The 23,469-nt window shown below is 41.9% G+C and overlaps 1 protein-coding gene across 1 annotated transcript in view; it reads right to left on the bottom strand.

Annotated features, from left to right (window-relative positions):
• Positions 1-7,391: 7,391 nt before the first annotated feature.
• The window catches only part of CDK19 (cyclin dependent kinase 19), a 394,114-nt gene continuing 378,036 nt past the window's right edge, over positions 7,392-23,469 (bottom strand). Inside the window, exons 11-13 of the mRNA XM_073576006.1 lie at positions 20,659-20,737; positions 20,077-20,328; positions 7,392-7,993 (exon numbers count right to left, since the gene is read on the bottom strand). Of these exons, the coding sequence (XP_073432107.1) occupies positions 7,871-7,993; positions 20,077-20,328; positions 20,659-20,737 (454 nt within the window). The 3' untranslated portion in view covers positions 7,392-7,870. The remainder of the gene's footprint in view (positions 7,994-20,076; positions 20,329-20,658; positions 20,738-23,469) is intronic.

Here is a 23,469-nt window from a genome sequence, read left to right as displayed (position 1 = left end):
AGTTGATTGACAGCCTGACGTCATCATGATGCGCGGTGTGTGCGCATCATGATGCGCCGTCATTTCGGGCCTTCCGGGGGTCTCTGCCGGCCTGCCGGGGGGCTGTGCCGGCCTGCCGGGGGGCTGTGTGGACTGCCCGGGGTCTGTACCGGCCTGCCGGGGGGCTGTGCCGGCCTGCCGGTGGTCTGTGCACCCTGTGGGGGTCTGTACCGGCCTGCCGGGGGGCTGTGCCGGCCTGCCGGTGGTCTGTGCACCCTGTGGGGGTCTGTACCGGCCTGCCGGGGGGCTGTGCCGGCCTGCCGGTGGTCTGTGCACCCTGTGGGGGTCTGTACCGGCCTGCCGGGGGGCTGTGCCGGCCTGCCGGGGGGCTGTGCCGGCCTGCCGGGGGGCTGTGCTGATGTCCGGGGGTCTGTGCAAGCATCGTCCGATGGGACTACAAGTCCCATCTGGCGATGCCTGCTACCATGACAGTGATTGACACATTAGCCAATGATGGGACAGTAGTAGTCCCATCATCCGGCTAATGTGTTAAATGTTAAAAAAAAAAAAAAAAATACTACATACATACTACATGCATGCTACATACATACTACATGCTACATACATACTACATATATACTACATACATGCTACATGCATGCTACATGCATGCTACATGCATGCTACATGCATGCTACATACATACTACATGCTACATACATACCACATACATACTACATACATACTACATATATACTACATGCATGCTACATGCTACATACATACCACATACATACTACATACATGCTACATGCTACATACATACTACATATATACTACATACTACATACATACATGCATGCTACATACATACTACATACATACTACATGCATGCTACATACATACTACATGCATGCTACATACATACTACATGCTACATACATACCACATACATACTACATACATACATACTACATGCTACATACATACTACATATATACTACATGCATGCTACATACATACTACATACATGCTACATACATACTACATATATACTACATGCATGCTACATACATACATACTACATGCTACATACATACTACATATATACTACATGCATGCTACATACATACTACATACATGCTACATACATACTACATACATGCTACATACATACTACATATATACTACATGCATGCTACATACATACTCCATATATACTACATGCATGCTACATACATACTGCATGCTACATGCATGCTACATACATACTACATACATACCACATATATACTACATACATACTACATACAATACATTCATACAATACATACATAGACATACAGTACATATAACATAGAGTAACATACTTACCAATACTTGTCACATTGTTCCCCGAAGCCATTGTCTTTTCCGGAATAAATATTAACATAACAAACCACAAAAATACTCACCCACGATCCGAAGCAGTCCACGAGTGTGTCCCACGACGATCTTGGGTAGAGAACTGCAGCATCAGATGATGCTGCCGTTCTCTACGGGCTGCAGGAATCCAATGACGGAAGGTAGGTATCCTTCCGCACTGTATTCCTCCGCCACTTAAAAAAAAAAAAGTCCCTAGTCTCACTTTATGCCATTGCTGTGTGGGAAATTCCCACACAGCAATGGCATAAAGTGAGACTAGGGACTTTTTTTTTTTTTTTTAAGTGGCGGAGGAATACAGTGCGGAAGGATACCTACCTTCCGTCATTGGATTCCTGCAGCCCGTAGAGAACGGCAGCATCATCTGATGCTGCAGTTCTCTACCCAAGATCGTCGTGGGACACACTCGTGGACTGCTTCGGATCGTGGGTGAGTATTTTTGTGGTTTGTTATGTTAATATTTATTCCGGAAAAGACAATGGCTTCGGGGAACAATGTGACAAGTATTGGTAAGTATGTTACTCTATGTTATATGTACTGTATGTCTATGTATGTATTGTATGAATGTATTGTATGTATGTAGTATATATGTGGTATGTATGTAGCATGTAGTATGTATGTAGTATGTATGTAGCATGCATGTAGCATGCAGTATGTATGTAGCATGCATGTAGTATATATGTAGTATGTATGTAGCATGCATGTAGTATATATGTATGAATGTATGTAGCATGTAGTATGTATGTAGTATGTATGTGGTATGTATGTAGCATGTAGTATGTATGTGGTATGTATGTAGCATGCATGTAGTATGTATGTAGTATGTATGTAGTATATATGTAGTATGTATGTAGCATGTAGTATGTATGTAGCATGCATGTAGTATATATGTAGTATATATGTAGCATGTAGCATGTATGTAGTATGTATGTGGTATGTATGTAGCATGTAGTATGTATGTAGCATGCATGTAGTATATATGTAGTATGTATGTAGTATGTATGTAGCATGCATGTAGTATATATGTAGTATATATGTAGTATGTATGTAGCATGTAGTATGTATGTAGCATGCATGTAGTATATATGTAGTATGTATGTAGCATGTAGTATGTATGTAGCATGCATGTAGTATATATGTAGTATGTAGCATGTAGTATGTATGTAGCATGTAGTATGTATGTAGCATGCATGTAGTATATATGTAGTATGTATGTAGTATATATGTAGTATGTATGTAGTATATATGTAGTATGTATGTAGTATGAATGTAGCATGTATGTAGTATGTAGTATGAATGTAGCATTTATGTAGTATGTAGTATGAATGTAGCATGTATGTAGTATGCATGTTGTATGTATGTAGCATGTAATTTTTTTTTTTTTTTTTTTTTTTACATTCAACACATTAGCCGGATGATGGGACTACTACTGTCCCATCATTGGCTAATGTGTCAATCACTGTCATGGTAGCAGGCATCGCCCGATGGGACTTGTAGTCCCATCGGACGATGCCTGCACAGACCCCCGAAGCCTGCACAGACCACCGGCAGGCCGGCACAGCCCCCCGGCAGGCCGGCACAGCCCCCCGGCAGGCCGGCACAGCCCCCCGGAGCCTGCACAGCCCCCCGGCAGGCCGGCACAGCCCCCCGGCAGGCCGGCACAGCCCCCCGGAGCCTGCACAGCCCCCCGGCAGGCCGGCACAGCCCCCCGGCAGGCCGGCACAGACCACCGGAGCCTGCACAGACCCCCTGGCAGGCCGGCACAGCCCCCCGAAAGGCCCGTACAGACCCCAGAGAGGCTGTACAAGGGCAGGAAAGGGTTTTTCTTATTCCGATACCGGAAGTCCCATAGACTTGAATGGGACTTCCGGTATCGGAATCGGCGATACCGATACTTTTTTTAAAGATCGGCCGATACCATCCGATACGATACTTTGAAGTATCGGACGGTATCGCTCAACTCTAGTGATGAGGCAAACTTTTTTGGGTGGGCCATTTATATGGATACACCTAAATAAAATTGGAATGGTGACAGTTTTCTTGCGTAGTGTCTTGCATTTAACTCTGCTGCAATGACCCGGGTACTGCGTTGACCAGACATCAACACAATTTCTGTCCGCTCCTCACGTGTTAACCTCTGCGACATGTCAATGGCTGTAATCAAAGAGAAATTTGTAAATAACTCCTCAGAGAATAAAGTTATGTTAAAACTAAGCACACCAGTGTTTTTCTTGTGAAATACTCAATAAGTTTGATGTGTCACATGACCCTCTTCCCATTGGAAAACATAAGGTTGGATCCAAAATGGCCAAATTCAAAATGGCAGCCATGATCACCACCCATCTTGAAAAGATTTCCCCCTCCCATATACTAATGTGCCACAAACAGGAAGTTGATGTCACCAACCATTCCCATTTTATTTATGTGTATCTATATACATGGCCCACCCTGTATAAATATATATATACTGATAGTATAAAGGACAAAAAATATATGAGATATATTTATTATCGTTTTACTGTATATCTGTGTATCAAATAGCATAGTAATAACTTTTTTGTCCTTTATGCTATCAGTCACACAGAAGTCAAAATTGGGCACTCCTTTGGTCTCAGTCTATCTATTGTAACATTATGGACATGGTTTGCAGGTACTGTACATCAGACCATAAACAAAAAATGTACCTCACAAAAGGATCATAAATCCAGCCATACCAGAAACCCAAATTGAAATTGTTGCCACCATGTTTTCAGATGCGCAAGACAACTAGAAGTAACTTACTTTGGGCAATTACAGATTTCGCATTGTGTGACCAAAGCTTAACAACTAAACAGCTGAAAAAAAAAACACATTGTATACATTTCCAAATGTAATATATTGTACTGATAACGTCTATCATTTTTATCAATGTGCTAAAAATAAAGTATGGCACTCAAAATAAAAATAATACATTTCTGATAATCTTTTTTCACAAGGAGAATATATTTAGAGCTTTTTCTCTACAAAAAAAAAAGTCAAGGCTTTTATGTTGAGACATGAAGAAAAATCTGGTGGAACATCTGATCATCACCAAAGTAGAATCCTGTTGGGTGAAAGGGTCATGTGGCATTAAAATGAATGAATACATTCCACCTTAGAAGAAACTGAACTTTACAAAAACGCAATGCTGGTGCATTTCCCCATTCTGTTAAGGTACTGCTTTCTAAATATATTGACATACATTTAGAAAGAAACATTTCTAATTTTCTCGAAAAATCTAAGTATCTTTAAACAAATAAATATAATACTTAAATATGTGTAGAAAATTTCAACCATAGACAGGTGGAGTTCAAAGAAGCAATATTTCAATGAGTTGTGTTGCTACTTGCCAGCAGAAAGCTTCCTATGTAAACAATGATGAGTGTAATGGCTTCACTAATCCTTAATACAATGCGATCATTATCTTCAGGTGTATCACGTTCGGTAACTAATTCAGTTTTTCAGTAGCCATCATGTATTTTCAGTGTGACAAATTCTGATGTATTAACAACTTTCCATTGCCTTCACAGTGCAAACAATACACATCTACAGCAATTCGGGAATGATCATTTAGTGTACAAATTATTGCATTAAAGTTACTGTAAGGATCATTGCCTAGCACAAAACCACCAACAATAGAAGTATTGCTTCTCACTGATGAGCAATGATAATACATAAATAATTAGCATCAGAGAGAATGCAATATGTAAACCTTCTTATGCTGCTTTGCTTATACAGAGCTGTATTCAATATACACATTTTTTTGTTCTCGTATATTATTTAGAGTCATTACAAACAGAGTGATCTATTTCAAGTGTTTATTTCTGTTAATGTTGATGATTGTGGCTTACAGCCAATGAAAACTCAAAAGTCATTAGCTCAGTAAATTAGAATACTTTATAACAACAGCTTGAAAAAATGATTTTAAAATCCAAAATGTTGGTCTATTGAAATGTATGTTCAGTAAATGCAAATCAATACTTGGTCGGGGCTCCTTTTGCTCCAATTGCTGCATCAATGCTGCGTGGCATGGAGGCGATCAGCCTGTGGCACTGCTGAGGTGCTTTGGAAGCCCAGGTTGCTTTGATAGCAGCCTTCAGCTCGTCTGCATTGTTGGGTCTGGAGTCTCTCATGTTCCTCTTGACAATAGGAGTTTGCTGTCCAATCAAGCACAGTGATACTGTTGTTTGTAAACCAGGTATTGGTACGTTTGGCAGTGTGGACAGGTGCCCAGTCCTGCTGGAGAATGAAATTTCCATCTCCAAAAAGCTTGCCGGCAGAGGGAAGCATGACGTGCTTTAAAATTTCCTGGTAGACGGTTGTGCTGACTTTTGTCTTGATAAAACACAGTGGACCTACACCAGCAGATGACATGGCTCCCCAAACCATCACTGTTTGTGGAAACTTCACACTAGACCTGAAGCAGCTTGGATTGTGTGCCTCTCCAATCTTCTTCCAAACTCTGGGATCTTGATTTCCAAATGAAATGTAAAATTAACTTTCATCTGAAAACAACAACTTGGACCATTGAGCAACAGTCAAGTTCTTTTTCACCTTGGCCCAGGTAAGACACTTCTGGCGTTGTCTATTGGTCATGAGTGGCTTGACACAAGGATTGCGACACTTGTAGCCCATGTCCTGGATACGTCTGTGTGCGGTGGGTCTTGGAGCAATGACTCCAGCAGCAGTCCACTCCTTGTGAATCTCCCCCAAATTTTTGAATGGCCTTTTCTTAACAATCCTTTCAAGGCTGCAGTTAACCTGGTTGCTTGTGCACCTTTTTCTACCACAATTTTTCCTTCCTCCTAACTTTCCATTAATATGCTTGGATACAGCAGCCTGTGAACCGCCAGCTTCTTTAGCAATGACCTTTTGTGGCTTACCCTCCTTGTGGAGTGTGTCAATGACTGCCTTCTACACATTTGTCAAGTCAGAATTCTTCCCCATGATTGTGGAGTCTACTGAAACAGACTAAGGGACCTTTTAAAAGACTTAGGAAGACTTTACAGGTGTTTTCGTAAATTATTCTAATTTACTGAGGTAACGACTTTTGGGTTTTCATTGGCTGAAAGCCATAATCATCAACATTAACAGAAATAAACACTTGAAATAGATCACTCTGTAATGACTCTATATAATATATGAGTTTCACAGTTTCACTTTTTGTATTGAAGAACTGAAATAAATTAACTTTTTGATGATATTCTAATTTTATGAGAAGCAATTGTACACGTTATGGTTATCCTCCTTTCTTACAGCCTGTGCAGCCACCCTGTCTATAAAATGGCAGCTAATGGAGGAGCATGAGGCCAGATCCGTCCATCAGCTTCCTCCAATTGAAAACATTGCACTTTGGAAAGCTATTTTTCAATTAGAGGAAGCTGATTGAAAGGTCTGGTATTAATTATTGAATACCTTTATGAATATATAATAATAAACATAGCCCCATCCCACCATCATCACTCTATTTAAATAAGGTTACACAATAGTCATTTAACAAACCGGAATGATGTTTTTAATTCCTGGTGAGTTGATAATTTATTACTGTGCATTTCCTTGGTAGGTAGAACCATGCTCACGTATCTGTTGGATTATCCACCTTTGACTTCTAGAAATCACATAATGAATACCAGATTAAAAACTAAAGTACAATATTTTAACACAAATAAACTGCTGAATTTCCTTACATCTTGCAAAGCAGATTAATTCTTTGGATGATGCACTGGGAGGACGTCTGGCAATAAAATGCTGAAAGAGCGCATGAAGAGCGGGCAAAGAAGATGTTCAGGTCTACATTGCGTATGAATAATTTAAAGATTGACTTGACTTGTACAGATAAATTGTACTACTGTTTAATTTACTCCAGCCACTCCTGAGTTGGATCTTGCATTTATATCATCTTTCCTGATGCAGGCTCATTGATATTTTTTTTTATAATTCTGTTAATTAAAAAAAATAAAAGCAAGATAGGAAATTTTGGAACAGTAAAAGTTCCTGTTCTTGACATCCATATGCAAAACTGCAATGTTCCGTGAACAGAACACAGTGCTTAGAAGGTGCATTTGTGTTTTGTTTTTACATGTACAAAACTATACACAGCTAGAAAGCTTGCGGTTTTCATTAACACAACATAGAGTTCCATTCGGCAGCCTGATAAATTCCTTTCACACAGCTACGACATGGAATAGCTGCACAATGAATATTTCCTTTAAAAAAAACAAAACAAGATAAGTGCTGACGTCAGGTCACATTTTCTCACCAGGGTGAATGCAACCACTAATGCAAGGAGGTGCAAGGAGATCATGAATGATGGATGTTCTCCTAACGCTTTGTAGACATGGGGCGCTGGTTTAGTTCTGAAGAGCCCACAAAAAAAGGTATCCTAAATAAATATGCCTGTTCTTACAACTGGTATGTCCGATGCAGGTTGTCTTCTTACAGCTTCCCACTCTAGTACCTGTGAGGCTGGTGGTATTGAGAACTCTGTTGAGATGTTGTGGAGTAACCCAATGTATTCTGGGGCTGAGAAGTTCCCTGAACGTTGCTTTGGTAACCCAGACGTGAAGAGGAGTGCTTTAAACATTAAAGAGAAAAATAATGTGAGTAACATATATAAAAGGTATCAAATACAAATAATGAAAACACAATGTTAAAATCCCTCATCAAGCATCTGCCCACAAATGTAAAAAAATATACCTTATAAAGGGGTGTTTTACTATTATGATTAGAGATGGGCGAACCCGAACAGTAAAGATCAGTAGTCCCATCAGCTGACACCAGTGACAGGAGGTAAACTTTATACCTACGATCACAGCTAAGCGCTCACACTGTCTTTTAAGAGTTGGAAAAGCGGCTCTCTGACTGGCGGGGATGATTTCACCGCCGATCATAAGCGGTGTATGCCGCGCTGTCATGCACATGACAGTGTGGCAAACACTGGATGTTCGGGCCCCCCACTCAAGTGAATGGGGTTCAGGTCCTGTTCTGGTACCCAAACTTTTTGTAACTGTTTGGCCGAACCCGCTGGACCTGAACATCCAGGTATCCGCCCATCTCTAATTATGATATTAATGACCTATCCATAAGCTAGATCACCGATGATAGGTTGGTGGGGGCCCACTATGAGAACCCATACCAATCACCTGTTCTCAGCTTCTGCGGTCGGATGGAAACACTAGCAGAAATAAACAAAACGGCTCCATCAACTATTTAGTGGTCTCTAAAGGGTACTGTAGAACATCTCCTATTCAAATGAATGCGGCGCTGATCTGCAGTATTTGGAAATGGCCGCAAAACAGCTGAAATATCTGTTATTCAGCTTCACAACTGACTACATCCAGCCACCATGGCTGAGAAGAGGTGATTGGTGGGAGTACTGGGTGATGGACCATCTGATATTGATGACCATAAACGTTAGCTGCTGGCTAAACAATCATTTGGGTGAAAGTTATTCCTTCTGACTCCCCCATGCACAGCAATGTCTGGCTAGGTCGAGCATTTGTGTTTTCAATGACAGAGCCACTGCCTCTGGTAGCAGCTTATCGCTGCACCTAAGCAAAAAGATCAGTCTTGAAAATCAAAAGGTCAGATTTTACTCTTCTGAGACATCATCTATCAAAGAAGGGTCAAGAGAACTCCATACATGTTAGATGGATGCCGATCCCACTGAAATCAGAGAGACAACTTACATCAAATGTGTATTGCAGGGCTTGAAGGAAAGGTCTGAAACGTCATAGTATTGAAACACCCTTTTAATTATACTGAAATTCTATTGATTTAAAAGGCATTGTCCACTTTTAGGGACAATATTTTATTACTTAAATGTATGCATTTGGGATTCATTAAAAATTTAGCACAGATTGCCTCCTATAGCTGTTGTATTACACCATCTATTGCTGGTGTAAGGAGATGGACATATAGCCCTGCTCCCCCTTTATGACATCAGTGCTGTATATAATGTGATGTGTAATCTGAACAGTGACCTCCGTCTTGTGTACATATTATGTCATGTGAAGTGTAAGATGTTTGCCTATGTTATAGTAATGTAAGCAATGTACAGTACAGTATGTGATCATATAAGATAAGCATTGTAAGTGTAAGGGTGTGTGCATACGATCAGGAAAGGCTCAGTATTTGTTCAGGATTTGACGCAGGTGAAATATGCACCAAATCTGAATCTGACTTCACTGGTAGGTCACTTGCGTTTTTTATGCGTTTTTTCCGCATGCGCTTTTGATGCGTTTTCATTGCATGTATTTTTTTGTCACTTGAAAAAAAGCTAATTGAAAGTTGGCTTCTGGGAAGGAAAAAAAAAAGTGATTTCCCGTTTGCAGATATATTGGGGGTATGTGCACACAGTCAGCACACACTGCGGGTTGGACGCTGCGTACATCCGCAGAGTCCTAACTGCAGCGTCCAGCTGTTACTGCATAGTGGATGGGATTTCAAGAAATCCCATGCCCACTATGCGTGCATTGGCGCCTCTGGCTTCCCTGCAGAGACGCACACGAGGAGCGTCTTTCCAGACCGCAGCATGTCTATTGATGTAGCGGAGATGCTTAGTCTCCGCTGTGTAAATTACCCATATATTTTCATTTTATGCAGTAAAACCGCATTGTCTTCCTAATCACATGTATATTAAGTGCAAAAATGCAGCTTACTATGCATGTGTACTAATTTAAATAATGGTAAGTCTTGTGACAAAGCCAGAAGTACATGACACAAGAAGTGGAGGAAAGCACAGAGAGATGCCCCCTCCTTTTTATAAATAATTTAAAAAAATAGCGTGGGGTCCCCCTATAATTGTTAACTAGCCAGAGTAAAGCAGACTAATGGGACTGGTATTTCAGGCTGGTCATGATTCAATATTCATGAACCTTACCAGCCTGATAATACCAGGCAGCAGCAGTCTGCTTATCTTGGATGGTTAGCAAAAATAATGGGATCCCCTCCAAAAAAATAGTGTGGGGTCCCCCTATTTTTGCTAACCAGCCAAGGATAAAGCAGACAGCTGCGGCCTGGTATTCTCAGGATAGCGATGCCCATGCGTTTTGGCCCTCACCTGCCTAAAATTAGCAGCCCGGAGCCGCCCCATAATTGGCACATCCAAAGATGTGCCAGTTATGGCACTTTATCCATCTCTTCTCACTTGCCCTGTAGTGTTGGCTAGTGGGGTAATATTGTGGGGTTGATGTCACCTTTGTACTGTCATGTGACACCAAACCCATGGCTTAGTAATGGAGAACCATCTATAATATACCTATCCATTACTAATCCTACAGTTACATGGTAAATAAAGACAAATCCAGAATAAAGTCATTTAATTGAAATAATGACACACACTCCTTTAATAGATCTTAATTAAACCATGGCCAGAATAAAGTCATTTAATTGAAATAATGACACACACTCCTTTAATAGATCTTAATTAAACCATACTAACTGCATCGCCTATTCCACCGAAGCCAACGTCTCCTGGAAGAGAATTAAAGTAAAAAAGCAACAATATCCTTACCTGTCCGCCGAGAAGATATACATACTGTCTCACGATGAGTCCAGCTCTGCTACATCTGGATGCATTGGCTGAACGGTGACATTATGCCACCACTGAGCCTGACATCCAGACACAGCGGAGCTTGAAGATGATCACCGGAGACAACTCAGCCCCTGGCCATTACATGCACTGCAGTTCTCGCGGTCAGCTGATTGTAAGAACATGGCTAGTGACTGGAGATAACCCCATCCCCAGCGGTCACATGCCCAGCAGTTCTCGCGATCAGCTGATCGATCGCGAGAACTGCAGTGTTCCCGAACTTCCGGCTGAAACAAGGTACGCTATTATGTAAATTAGTACACATGTGTACATGCGTTCCCGCACCTAATACACATGTGACTAAGAAGATAATGCGGTTTAACCGCATCTAATGAAAGTGTATGGGAAATTTACGTAGCGGAGACTGAGCATCTCCGCTACATAAATAGAAAGACACGCGGCATGTCCGTCTCCGCAGGGAAGCCGGAGGCGTCCGTACATGCATAGTGGAGATGGGATTTCTTGATATTCCATCCACTATGCTGTAACATCTGGACGCTGCGGGTTTGACACTGCTGAAGTAGGTAGCGTCCAGCCTGCAGCATTTACTGACAGTGGGAACATACCCTAATTGGCTTAGTGTACAGAGAGGTTTTACACTGTTAGTATGAAGCTGTAGTCTGCCCAGCCACAGGTAGTCGGCAGAGACAGGGAGAGTTAAGATACAGTTAATGTTTGGGAATAGCCCGTAGTGGGAGGGAAAGCGCCAGGGAAGGAAGGAAGTTTACTGTAGAAGGAAAGTTCTGCTCCAGCTGCTATTAAAATCTTCTTTATTGAAAAACCATTAAAACATACAATGGTGAAGACTCTCCATATAACCTCACCACAACATATATAGAGAGTATATAGATATATATAGAGTTGGATCCTTTCAAAAAGTCTCCCATCCACGTAGTTTTTTTCTGTGGGGGTTTTTAGTGCTGTCTTTTTCATCATTTCCACATTATTCAATCTTTGTCAGTTTCCATGCGATGTGTATTTACTAAATTGGCATTTTTTAATATGTCTATAATAAAGTGAGCTATATTTTATTGGACAGTGTCTCTCCTTTCTTCTTTTGGTTTAAGTTTAATGTACAGGGAAACAAAGTCTGTAAAAGTCAAATAATGCAAATGTTTTATTGAAACCCATATCACAATTTTTTAGCCTAAATACATGCATTTAAGCAAAAAAAAATAAAGGGGTTGTAAATCACAAGATAGTCTGCTTGAGGCTCTGTTCACAGATGGTATCACTGTTTTTTAGAAGTAGAATGTTTAAAAAAAAAAAAGTAGGAATATTTAACAGTACTGAAGTTCTGCAGAAGCCACTGTGCACCACTGTCATCGTCATTTGGCAGTCATTTCCTACTGCAACTTAATACTTACAGTTGTGGCCAAAAGTATTGACACGCCTGCAATTCTGTCAGATAATACTCAGTTTCTTCCTGAAAATGATTGCAAACACAAATTCTTTGGTATTATCTTCATTTAATTTGTCTTAAATGAAAAAACACAAAAAGAATTGTCCTAAAGCCAAATTGGATATAATTCCACACCAAACATAAAAAAGAGGGTGGACAAAAGTATTGGCACTGTTCGAAAAATCATGTGATGCTTCTCTAATTTATGTAATTAACAGCACCTGTAACTTACCTGTGGCACCTAACAGGTGTTGGCAATAACTAAATCACACTTGCAGCCAGTTGACATGGATTAAAGTTGACTCAACCTCTGTCCTATGTCCTTGTGTGTACCACATTGAGCATGGAGAAAAGAAAGAAACCAAAGAACTGTCTGAGGACTTGAGAAACCAAACTGTGAGGAAGCATGAGCAATCGCAAGGCTACAAGTCCATCTCCAAAGACCTGAATGTTCCTGTGTCTACCGTGCGCAGTGTCATCAAGAAGTTTAAAGCCCATGGCACTGTGGCTAACCTCCCTAGATGTGGACGGAAAAGAAAAATTGACAAGAGATTTCAACGCAAGATTGTGCGGATGTTGGATAAAGAACCTTGACTAACATCCAAACAAGTTCAAGCTGCCCTGCAGTCCGAGGGTACAACAGTGTCAACCCGTACTATCCGTCGGCATCTGAATGAAAAGGGACTGTATGGTAGGAGACCCAGGAAGACCCCACTTCTTACCCCGAGACATAAAAAAGCCAGCCTGGAGTTTGCCAAAACTTACCTGAAAAAACCTAAAACATTTTGGAAGAATGTTCTCTGGTCAGATGAGACAAAAGTAGAGCTTTTTGGGCAAAGGCATCAACATAGAGTTTACAGGAGAAAAAAAGAGGCATTCAAAGAAAAGAACACGGTCCCTACAGTCAAACATGGCGGAGGTTCCATGATGTTTTGGGGTTGCTTTGCTGCCTCTGGCACTGGACTGCTTGACCGTGTGCATGGCATTATGAAGTCAGAAGACTACCAACAAATTTTGCAGCATAATGTAGTGCCCAGTGTGAGAAAGCTGGGTCTCCCTCAGAGGTCATGGGTCTTCCAGCAGGACAATGACCCAAAACACACTTCAAAAAGCACTAGAAAATGGTTTGAGAGAAAGCACTGGAGACTTCTAAGGTGTCCAGCAATGAGTCCAGACCTGAATTCCATAGAACACCTGTGGAGAGATCTAAAAATGGCAGTTTGGAGAAGGGACCCTTCAAATATCAGGAACCTGGAGCAGTTTGCCAAAGAAGAATGGTCTAAAATTCCAGCAGAGTATTGTAAGAAACTCATTGATGGTTACCGGAAGCGGTCGGTCTCAGTTATTTTGTCTAAAGGTTGTGCAACCAAGTATTAGGCTGAGGGTGCCAATACATTTGTCTAGCCCATTTTTGGAGTTTTGTGTGAAATGATCAAAGTTTTGCTTTTTTGCTTCATTCTCTTTTGTGTTTTTTCATTTAAGACAAATTAAATGAAGATAATAATACCAAAGAATTTGTGTTTGCAATCATTTTCAGGAAGAAACTGAGTATTATCTGACAGAATTGCAGGGGTGTCAATACTTTTGGCCACAACTGTAACTCAAGTGACATCCCCGCTATGACATGGGGTTTGATGAAGTTTAAGGAAAGGCTATTTACTGCTTCAGGTAAGAGTGGTTTAGTATTACATTGAAAACAATTTCCATTGCTCTGCCATGTCTTCTTATCTGACAATGAAGAATGGAAAGGGTCTTTCAAAGAAGAACTTGTGAGGAATGGTGACAAGGGGTCAGCTGTGGAAAGGGCACTGACTGGTATGTGCTGCTGTTTCCATTCTCTATCTTTTCATTCCTGCATAATCTAAAAATGACATTGTGTACAAAGGTGTAGCTACTCGCTGCTGTATGTGTGTGGTACACATCAAATGATATACTGGATGGGTCCTCAACACTACCAGCTTATAATGGGATACTCTGATCAGATTTATAAACACATGATCCATTGCTGTAGAAGTATGATCAACATGTAATAATCTCATGTCTAGAAAACTATTCATGTCCGGCGCTCATGATCTCACTCCTCCATAAAAAGGTGATGCTCAAGGCGCACCATTGCAAAGTGCCTCATATTAGTGTAAGAGGGCACGCAAACACCTGAATGGTCCACTGCATAGACCATTGTCTCCTCAGAAGCAGTGGCTGTCCCACTATAAAAAGCAGAAGAGTCGCGACAGACAGTGCTTCAGACAAGATGGTGCCTTCCAAACTTGCCTTTCCCTTAGGAAGTCATCTAGTCCAAACCTGGGCAAAGTGCTGCCGAAGGGAACATGTGGCCCTTTGCCTGTTCCGATGAGGGCTTTAGCTTTATGCAGTGGTATCCCAAACGACAAGGCTGCCTTCCACCTAGGGTCTCACTTTCTCCAATATCTGCATCCTCAGGATGCAGATACAAGTGATTATAATGATGGAATGGGAAGCTGTCAGCTCCCTGTTCCATCATTGAGTCTTTGGGTATAGCGTATTGGAAAAACTTTAGGGGATATAAATGTAACATTTATTCTTACTATTAAAAAACACAAAGTGCACATGCCAAAAAACACAAACACACACAAAACCCAAAGAAATGCTTGCACAGTAACCAATACTATATTTCAAGACCACATACACTCAAGTGGACCTGCATATCATCTTTGTCCATTCCTCAATGTACGGTACCTATTAGGTCAGTCATTAGCCACAAGGTCTAATCCGGGTATATGGTAAAAAGCTTATTCAATTGAACCATATCAGGGTAACAGTGGCATAAAAAGTACCCAATAATCAGAGATTCTAGCAAGGTTAACCTACAGCACGGTTAACTCTTGGGAAGAGAGTATGCTTTATTCTACAAATGGAAGGAAAAGGAAATAAAAGGGGAATGGCTGTCCATGTATTGCATGAATGGATTAGAATCAACAGAGGGAAGTGGTGTTGCAGAGCTGTACCCTTGCTTGTAGAACAAGGTCCTTCTGTGCCTAATATGACATGGACAAGGGGTGTTGTCGGATAATAACCTCTTTAAAACATATACACTCCTTAAAAAAGAATATCTTCTTTGTGTGAGAACATTCGAACTGATTTGATAATGTATTTACTGTATTTTTCGGACTATAAGACGCACCGGAACATAAGACAAACCTAGGTTTTATAAGAGGAAAATTGACAAAAAAAAAACTGAAGCAAAAAATATGGTTTATTAATGAATATTAATTATCTTCAACAGCGGGCACAGTGTTAGCTGCAACAGCCGGCTCCTGCCTCCTGTGACCCGCACCTCTAACGCTGCTGCCCCCTCATTCACAGCCACAGCCAGACTAAGGTACACCGGGCTATAAAAGGCACTCCCCACTTTTATCCAAACTTTTGGAGGAAAAAGGTGCGTCTTATAATCTGAAAACATGTTAATTCACTGAACAAAATGAGTTTTCAACCAATCACATTAGAAAACCCTGGTGCCACTTTTTCTGACTAACCAATTACAGATTTTCTATTTCATAGCTTCTTTAAGGGCCCTGTTCCACGCTTCAATGTCCCAGCGATCCCACCAAATCCGACGTGGATGGGATCACTGGAACATAGTTAACCAATCGCTGGTGAGCTGCCACATGGTTAGACTCACCAGTGATCAGGACCAGCGAGCACCCTGGTATCCAGGGTAAACAGCGGGTATCTAAGCGCCACGCGGCTCTTAGTTACCCGCTGTTTACCCTGGATACCAGCTCCCAGCGTCTGCTATATTGCGCTGGGAGCTCCCTGATGGTTGGTCTCTCGCTGTCACACGCAGCGATGTGTGCTGCCCAGCGGGAGACCAATGATAGATTTATGGCCCAGACCATTAGGCAACGATTAAAGATCAGCCAACTGATCGTTGATCGATGCTACGTGTCACACGCAACAATGTCGCTTCGACATCGCTGCAACGTCACCAAACGTGTGTATCCTGTTGATAAAATTGTCACCCATTGCTTACCATATACAAAGTGTGCCAGTGTTAGCCACTCTCCCTTACTATGTTTAGCTTGACTGGGTAGAGCCATCACCCAGCAGTCTCATATAAACAGCAGTTCTATTTTCCTTTAATGAGTGTTAGTCAGATAAGCTGCTGAAAACATTCATTATTTATGAGGACAACAGGAAACTTGCACTGACACCATATTGCATTTACATGTCAGCCTTAGTTCTAAGCAATTATTACAGTGAATTCTGTAAATGCACGCTATGCTCAAGGGAGCTGAAGTTACCCGCTCTACCATGACAACACAGGGCAAACATCCAACAAGCAAAGCTCATGTGCAAGCTCTGCTCTGAGTGACAACTTTTATCAAATCTATAGGGCTAAAGACAAAATCCCTGATTTTTTTTACCCTATCTTTCCCCAGTGAATAGAGAATTATTGTTCAAACTTAATGTCTGCTCTTAAAGGGGTTTTACCACAAAGTACACTTTATTCAATAGAATAATAATAATTTCCACAACTGGATGTGTTAAAAAAATGTGTTAAAAAAATTTTGGATAACTAGAGGCGGAAGACCTGTGAAGACTCAGACGTCAAGGTTAGATTTCAGAAAGGCAGATTTTAAGGGATTCAGAAAGAGAATTGGAGGGATCCAATGGCTGGATATCCTTAAAGACAAAAATGTCCAGGAAGGATGGGAAATCTTGAAAAATGAAATTCTCAAAGCACAGTTGTTAACAATTCCGAAAAGAGGGAAGAATAGGAAGCATTTAAGGAAACCAGGATGGATGAACACAGAACTTAAGCACATGCTAAAAAGGAAGAAAAAAATGTTTATAAAATGGAAAGAGGGAGGCATATCTAAAGAAGAATATAATGCTGTTTGCAGAACCTACAGGGCACAAATCAGATTATCTAAAGCTGAAAATGAATTGAGGCTTGCAAGAGATGTCAAAAGCAATAATAAAGGATTTTGGGGATATGTCAAAAGTAAAAGAAAAGTCAAAGATGCTATAGGATTTTTACAGGATGAAAATGATGAAATGGTAAGACAGAATGTTGAGAAGGCTGAACTTTTAAATTCCTATTTTGCATCTGTTTTCTCTCAGAAAGGAAATGTAACATCAACTGTTATTCACTGTCCTATTAAGGGAATAGAAGAATCCAGGATATCTATAAAAAGAAAGATAGTGAGGAAACACTTAGCTAACCTAAATGAATTCAAGTCTCCAGGACCAGATGAATTACACCCCAGAGTACTGAAGGAGATAGCAGAAGAAATTTTTAAACCCCTCTCCATAATCTTTGAAAATTCTTGGAGAACAGAAGTGCCAGAAGACTGGAGAAGAGCAAATGTTGTTCCTATCTTCAAAAAGGGGAAGAAGGTGGACCCAGGCAACTATAGGCCGGTGAGTCTGATTTCTATACCAGGAAAGATCTTTGAACAAATTATTAAACAACATGTATGTCAATACCTGGATAAGAATGAAGTGATTAAACAGAGTCAGCATGGGTTTGTAACTAATAAGTCATGTCAGACTAACTTAATTTCCTTCTATGACGGTATCACTGATTGGGTGGATCAAGGAAATGCTGTAGATATAGTATATCTTGACTTCAGCAAAGCATTTGACAAAGTCTCTCATAAAATCCTTATTGAAAAAATGACTAAGTATGGAATGGACAAGGCAACTCTTAGGTGGATTCATAACTGGCTTAGTGATCGGACCCAAATAGTGGTCGTAAATGGCTGCACATCCAGTTGGAAGAATGTCTCAAGTGGGGTACCACAGGGCTCTGTCCTGGGCCCTGTATTGTTCAACATCTTTATCAACGATTTAGATGAAGGAATTGATGGTAAACTGATTAAATTTGCTGATGACACAAAGTTAGGAGGGATAGCTAATACTAGAGAAGAGAGAGAGAGGATTCAAAAAGATTTAAATAAACTGGAGAAGTGGGCAGCAACTAACAGAATGGTTTTTAACAGGGAGAAATGCAAAGTACTACATCTGGGCAATAAAAATGAAAAAAGCATATACAGAATGGGAGGAATAGGGCTAAGTGACAGCACATGTGAAAAAGACTTGGGTATACTAATAGATCACAGACTGAATATGAGTCAACAGTGTGATGCAGCAGCAAAAAAGGCAAATGCAATTCTAGGATGCATTAACAGAAGCATACAGTCTAGATCACGTGAAGTCATTATTTCCCTCTACTCCTCTTTGGTCAGACCTCATCTGGAATATTGTGTCCAGTTTTCGGCACCACATTTTAAAAAAGACATCAACAAACTGGAGCAAGTTCAGAAAAGAGCGACCAGAATGGTGACTGGTCTGCAAACCCTGTCTTATGAGGAAAGGTTGCAGGATTCGGGATTGTTTAGTTTGCAAAAGAGAAGACTGAGAGGAGACTTAATAGCTGTCTACAAATATCTAAAGGGCAGTCACATTGTAGAAGGATCAACTTTATTCTCATTTGCACAAGGAAAGACTAGAAGCAATGGGATGAAACTGAATGGGAGGAGACACAGATTAGATATTAGAAAAAACTTTTTGACAGTTAGAGTGATCAATGAGTGGAACAGGCTGCCACGAGAAGTGGTGAGTTCTCCTTCAATGGAATTCTTCAAACAAAGGCTGGACAGACATCTGACTGGGATGATTTAGCGAATCCTGCTTTGAGCAGGGGGTTGGACCAGATGGCCCAGGAGGTCCCTTCCAACTCTACGATTCTATGATTCTATGATTCCTGTGCAGAAATAATCTTATAAATATTGTCCCTGCTATGTACTGTGTAATGGCCGTGTCTTACCATGCAGGTACATGGTCTTATCAAAGCACATCTCCTGGGCAGGCAAAGCAGAAAAAGAGAGTATACAGACATTATGGCATGTCATCACAGCTGCTGCTTTCTGTGAGGCAAAAAATTACCTTGCCAGTTTAAAAGTTGTTTAACCTCACAGAAAGCAGAAGCTGTGAGATCCCTTGCTGTAACGTCTGTATATTCTTTTGGTTTTGGGGGGCCCAGGAGTTGTGATATGATCAGGCTATGATCCGGGACAGTCGGACACAGTCATTACATAGGACATAGCAGGGGAACATTTATAGGATTATCCAGGGACATGAATTTATTTATTTTTAACACTTCCAATTGTGGAACTTATTTTTCTTCTAAGATCTATTAATTAAACTGTAGTTTGGTCGTGGAAAAACACCCTTGAACAGTATTTTGATTTTCTTATCTGAACTTATGTTTTTGTTGTACTGTTGTTCAGGTGATGTAATATGTCACATAGCTGCTGAGGTCACTGATTGGCTGCAGCTGTCATGTGCAGGATTTTTGTGAACACAGATCAGGAGAACAGTTGGAGTTTCTGAGCTGGATCACAGGCGTAATGAAGATGAGAGAGCGAGTTATTTTACCTATTTGGCTGTAGTTTCCAAATTTTTTTTTTTTTTTCTTTTTAAAGGCTGGATAACACTTGGAGGTTTATGGACAATGACCCAAACATACAGATTTAGCGTACATTGCACAAAAAAGTGAATCAGACACAAGCTCTTGTGACTTCCTAGGCAGGAATTTATATTTTATGTGCTAGCTACAATTATTCAGAGATCTATTTTAGAGAGCACCTAAGCCTAGTCATAATAATAAATCTGCACCTGATAATCGGAAGGCATTAGGGAGGGGCCCCCAGGATTAGCAGCTGAAGGCCCTATACGTGGTTTCTTGTTTGGAGGTCCTGGGTTAAGACTGGAGTCTTGGCTGTGTTGGAGTGCTGCTGCTGTTGTTGCCCCTGCTCCCCCTGTACCATTGGTCTGACCGCTGTTTTGCTGCTGAACCTGTTGCTGTTGAGCTGCTGTCTGCTGTTGGTTAGCTGCTTGTTGCTGGTGCTGATTTTGTGCCTGTTGATTCTAAACAACAACAAAACCACATAAATACTATGCAGAATTATACACCATTATAAATAATTCCACATATGAACATAAATAAAATGTTCACATACTCACACAGTTGCCATATGGGTATGAACAAGTGTCGAATAGAACCACAATAATACATTAATGGTTTCCTAGTCATGCATATGGTAAGGTAATATTTCATTGTACTTTGTGTTTATGACATATCTAAAATAAAATACAGGACATTACTGAAGAAAGCCCAGCTCTGCATTTGCAAGAATATAGTATTCCTGAAGGACATATTGGTTAATATACAGATACCAGAAGACTAATAATACACACCTTATCAACTTTCTCTTCTGGTTCATCTTCATTTAAAAATTCCCGTTTTGGATAAGGTATTTGACACCCTGCAAATACACTGAAGGAATACAGTGAATAAGGAAAAAGCAGAAAATTAAACATTATAGTGCACATTACAGTGCTCAGCATGAATATACCCCTTTTGAGAAGCAAGATGTGATGGTGTGATATGCTATATGGATATCATTGTGTGTATATTGCTATTTCACTGATTTGCATAGTGTTAATCTTGATGCCTTGTATGTCTGCAGCCTGACTTTTATCTATGACTCTTGATGACCCCCTGTAGTGTCATAATCCCCCAGGCACCTTTTGTCAAGTCTGGGAGGCCTGAAAACCGGCCCCCAACCTGTTTTGACTCCCTGGACATAATGAGGGGGGCTGGGGAGGATAGGGGCTGGGCAAGTCAGTTGCTGTGTGCAGAGCATGGTGTGAAGACAGGACTTCTGAGAGAAAGAAGAATATATGGAACATGTTATCACTGTCAGCTGGATTTTGGACTCTCATCTCCCTGGACATGTTATACTGTTACTGAACTGCATTCTTATTCTGGACTATCTTATCCTTTGTGGGGTGGACTGAATATGGACCTTTCATATTTTTGCCTAAATAAATGTCTTGGAATTGTTCACTCTCCTCTTGCTCTGTTGATTGTGTGATACCAGAGAAGGACCCCGTGACAACTGGTGGCAGCAGTGGGATCAACAGAGCGTCACCCAATGGAGAACCACCCACAGAGTGAGTACAGAAATTGGACTGTATGCAGTTTACAGGAGAGAGCCAGAGACCTGGGCCTGAACTACCAGGGACTGACTAAAGAGGCCTTAATCGATCTACTGGTGGGCGCTAGCCCGGCCACCTCCTCCCAGATGTCTGAAGGACGAGCACTGGAGACAGGGATCCCCATCCAGAAAAGCCAGTGGTTGGTGTGGTATGAAGAAGAGATGGCGGTTCTGGGCCCCGGCGTCTCTCAGGAGTACAAGGAGGAGGCTACCCGCCGGGCACAGCGGAGACAGGAAGCAATGGAGCTTGAAAAAGGGAGTAACGCAATGTGGAGTGTAATCCCAACAATCCGGGAGCCTGTACGGATCACCCGGACAGAGTTTAAGCCATTTGATGAGGCTTCTGGAGATGTGGAGGGGTTCTTCAAAGACTTTGAGCAGCAGTGTGCTGTGATGGAGGTGCCCCACTCTAGCTGGATGCGTTTGTTAGTGGGACTCCTGAACGGAAGCTTGGCGGAGGCTTACCGAACCATTGATGCACTGCGGAATCGGGATTACAACATTGTAAAGCGGACTATCCTGGATTACCATGCTATCACCCCAGACTCATATAGGGCCAAGTTCCGAGACCTGCCATGCACCACGGGGGGATCGTTTAGGATGTATGCACATAAGATGTCCGAGGCATGTCGGAGATGGCTGGAAGCAGAAAACGCCTTTACTGTGGAAGATGTTATACAGGCGTTCCTTATAGAACAATTTCTTGCCAAGTGCCCTGCAGAGGTACGGGAATGGGTCCGGGAGCGCACGCTGTGTACCGTGGATAGAGCTGCAGCCCTGGCCGATGAAGCCCTTACTATCCGACCGCAATGGAGGAGGCTTCTGGACAATGAACCACGGCCTGCTCCCGCGCCCCGTCCCCCTCAGATTATATCTGCCCTTCCACCTAGTCGCAAGCCGCTGACTATCACGCCTCTCAATCCTGGGCCCCAACAGTTCCGACCACGACCTGGGGGTATCACAGAGAGGAGATGTTATGTGTGTGGGCAACCTGGACATTTGCAGTTTGGATGTCCCTCAAGGATTCGGAGGGAGCCCCGCGCAGCCCCACCTCGTCCAGTGCATCTGGTACACTCCATCCCGCCTGAGAAAGAGCTACCACCATCCCCACCAGAGTGGACCACCGACCACGGCACCATAGATACCCCCTCCTGGAGTGTACGGACTTCGGCCTCTGTCCTTTGGCTACCCAGAGCAACGGCAACGCCACCTGCAGGAGGTCTTAATTGATGGATACAAAGTGTCAGGATTTAGAGACACGGGGGCATTTCTGACTATCGCTGACACCCGTGTGGTTCGACCCGAGGCAATTCACCAGGGTGCAGGAATTCCCATTGTCTTGGCGGGGGGTGTCCGCAAATATATACAGCGAGCTTTGGTGCGTTTGGATTATGGTTTTGGGGAAAAACTGTGCTGGATTGGAGTTATGGGAGCACTTCCTGCAGATATCCTCCTTGGGAACGACATTGGGGAGTTACAATGCCATTTTGTGGGAGCAGTCACCCGACTACAGGCCCTTCAAGCACCACAACATTCGGACCCCACTGAGGAGCAATCTGTTTGGCCAGAAGGTCCGTGGGCCTCTCACTCTTCTGAAAGAACAATTGGAGGGAGATATCGCAGACATTGGAATGCCCATCATTCGCTACGTTCTAGAGTTCAGAGATCGTCTCGCCCAGCTAGTGGCTAATGATCAACAGCAAATGGCCCAGTCCAGTCAAGAAACCTGGTATGACCGTAACGCCAGGACCCGGGAATTTATGGAAGGACATCAAGTGCTTATAATTATTGCAACCCCTGCCACTGTACAAGGAACTATAAACGATTGAGCAATGTGGACTATAGTGAGCAGGCCAGAGGTCTGTGTAGACCTCATAGCGTGCTCACTTATTATGAGGGGGGAGAGGTTGTGATGGTGTGATATGCTATATGGATATCATTTTGTGTATATTGCTATTTCACCGATTTGCATAGTGTTAATCTTGATGCCTTGTATGTCTGCAGCCTG

This window comes from Dendrobates tinctorius, unplaced genomic scaffold (assembly GCF_039654945.1).
Source record: "Dendrobates tinctorius isolate UK_male_01 unplaced genomic scaffold, ASM3965494v1 ptg000046l, whole genome shotgun sequence".
NCBI lineage: Eukaryota > Metazoa > Chordata > Amphibia > Anura > Dendrobatidae > Dendrobates > Dendrobates tinctorius.
The sequence above is the reverse complement of the archived record's forward strand: the minus strand, read 5'-3'. Positions and strand labels throughout refer to the sequence as shown.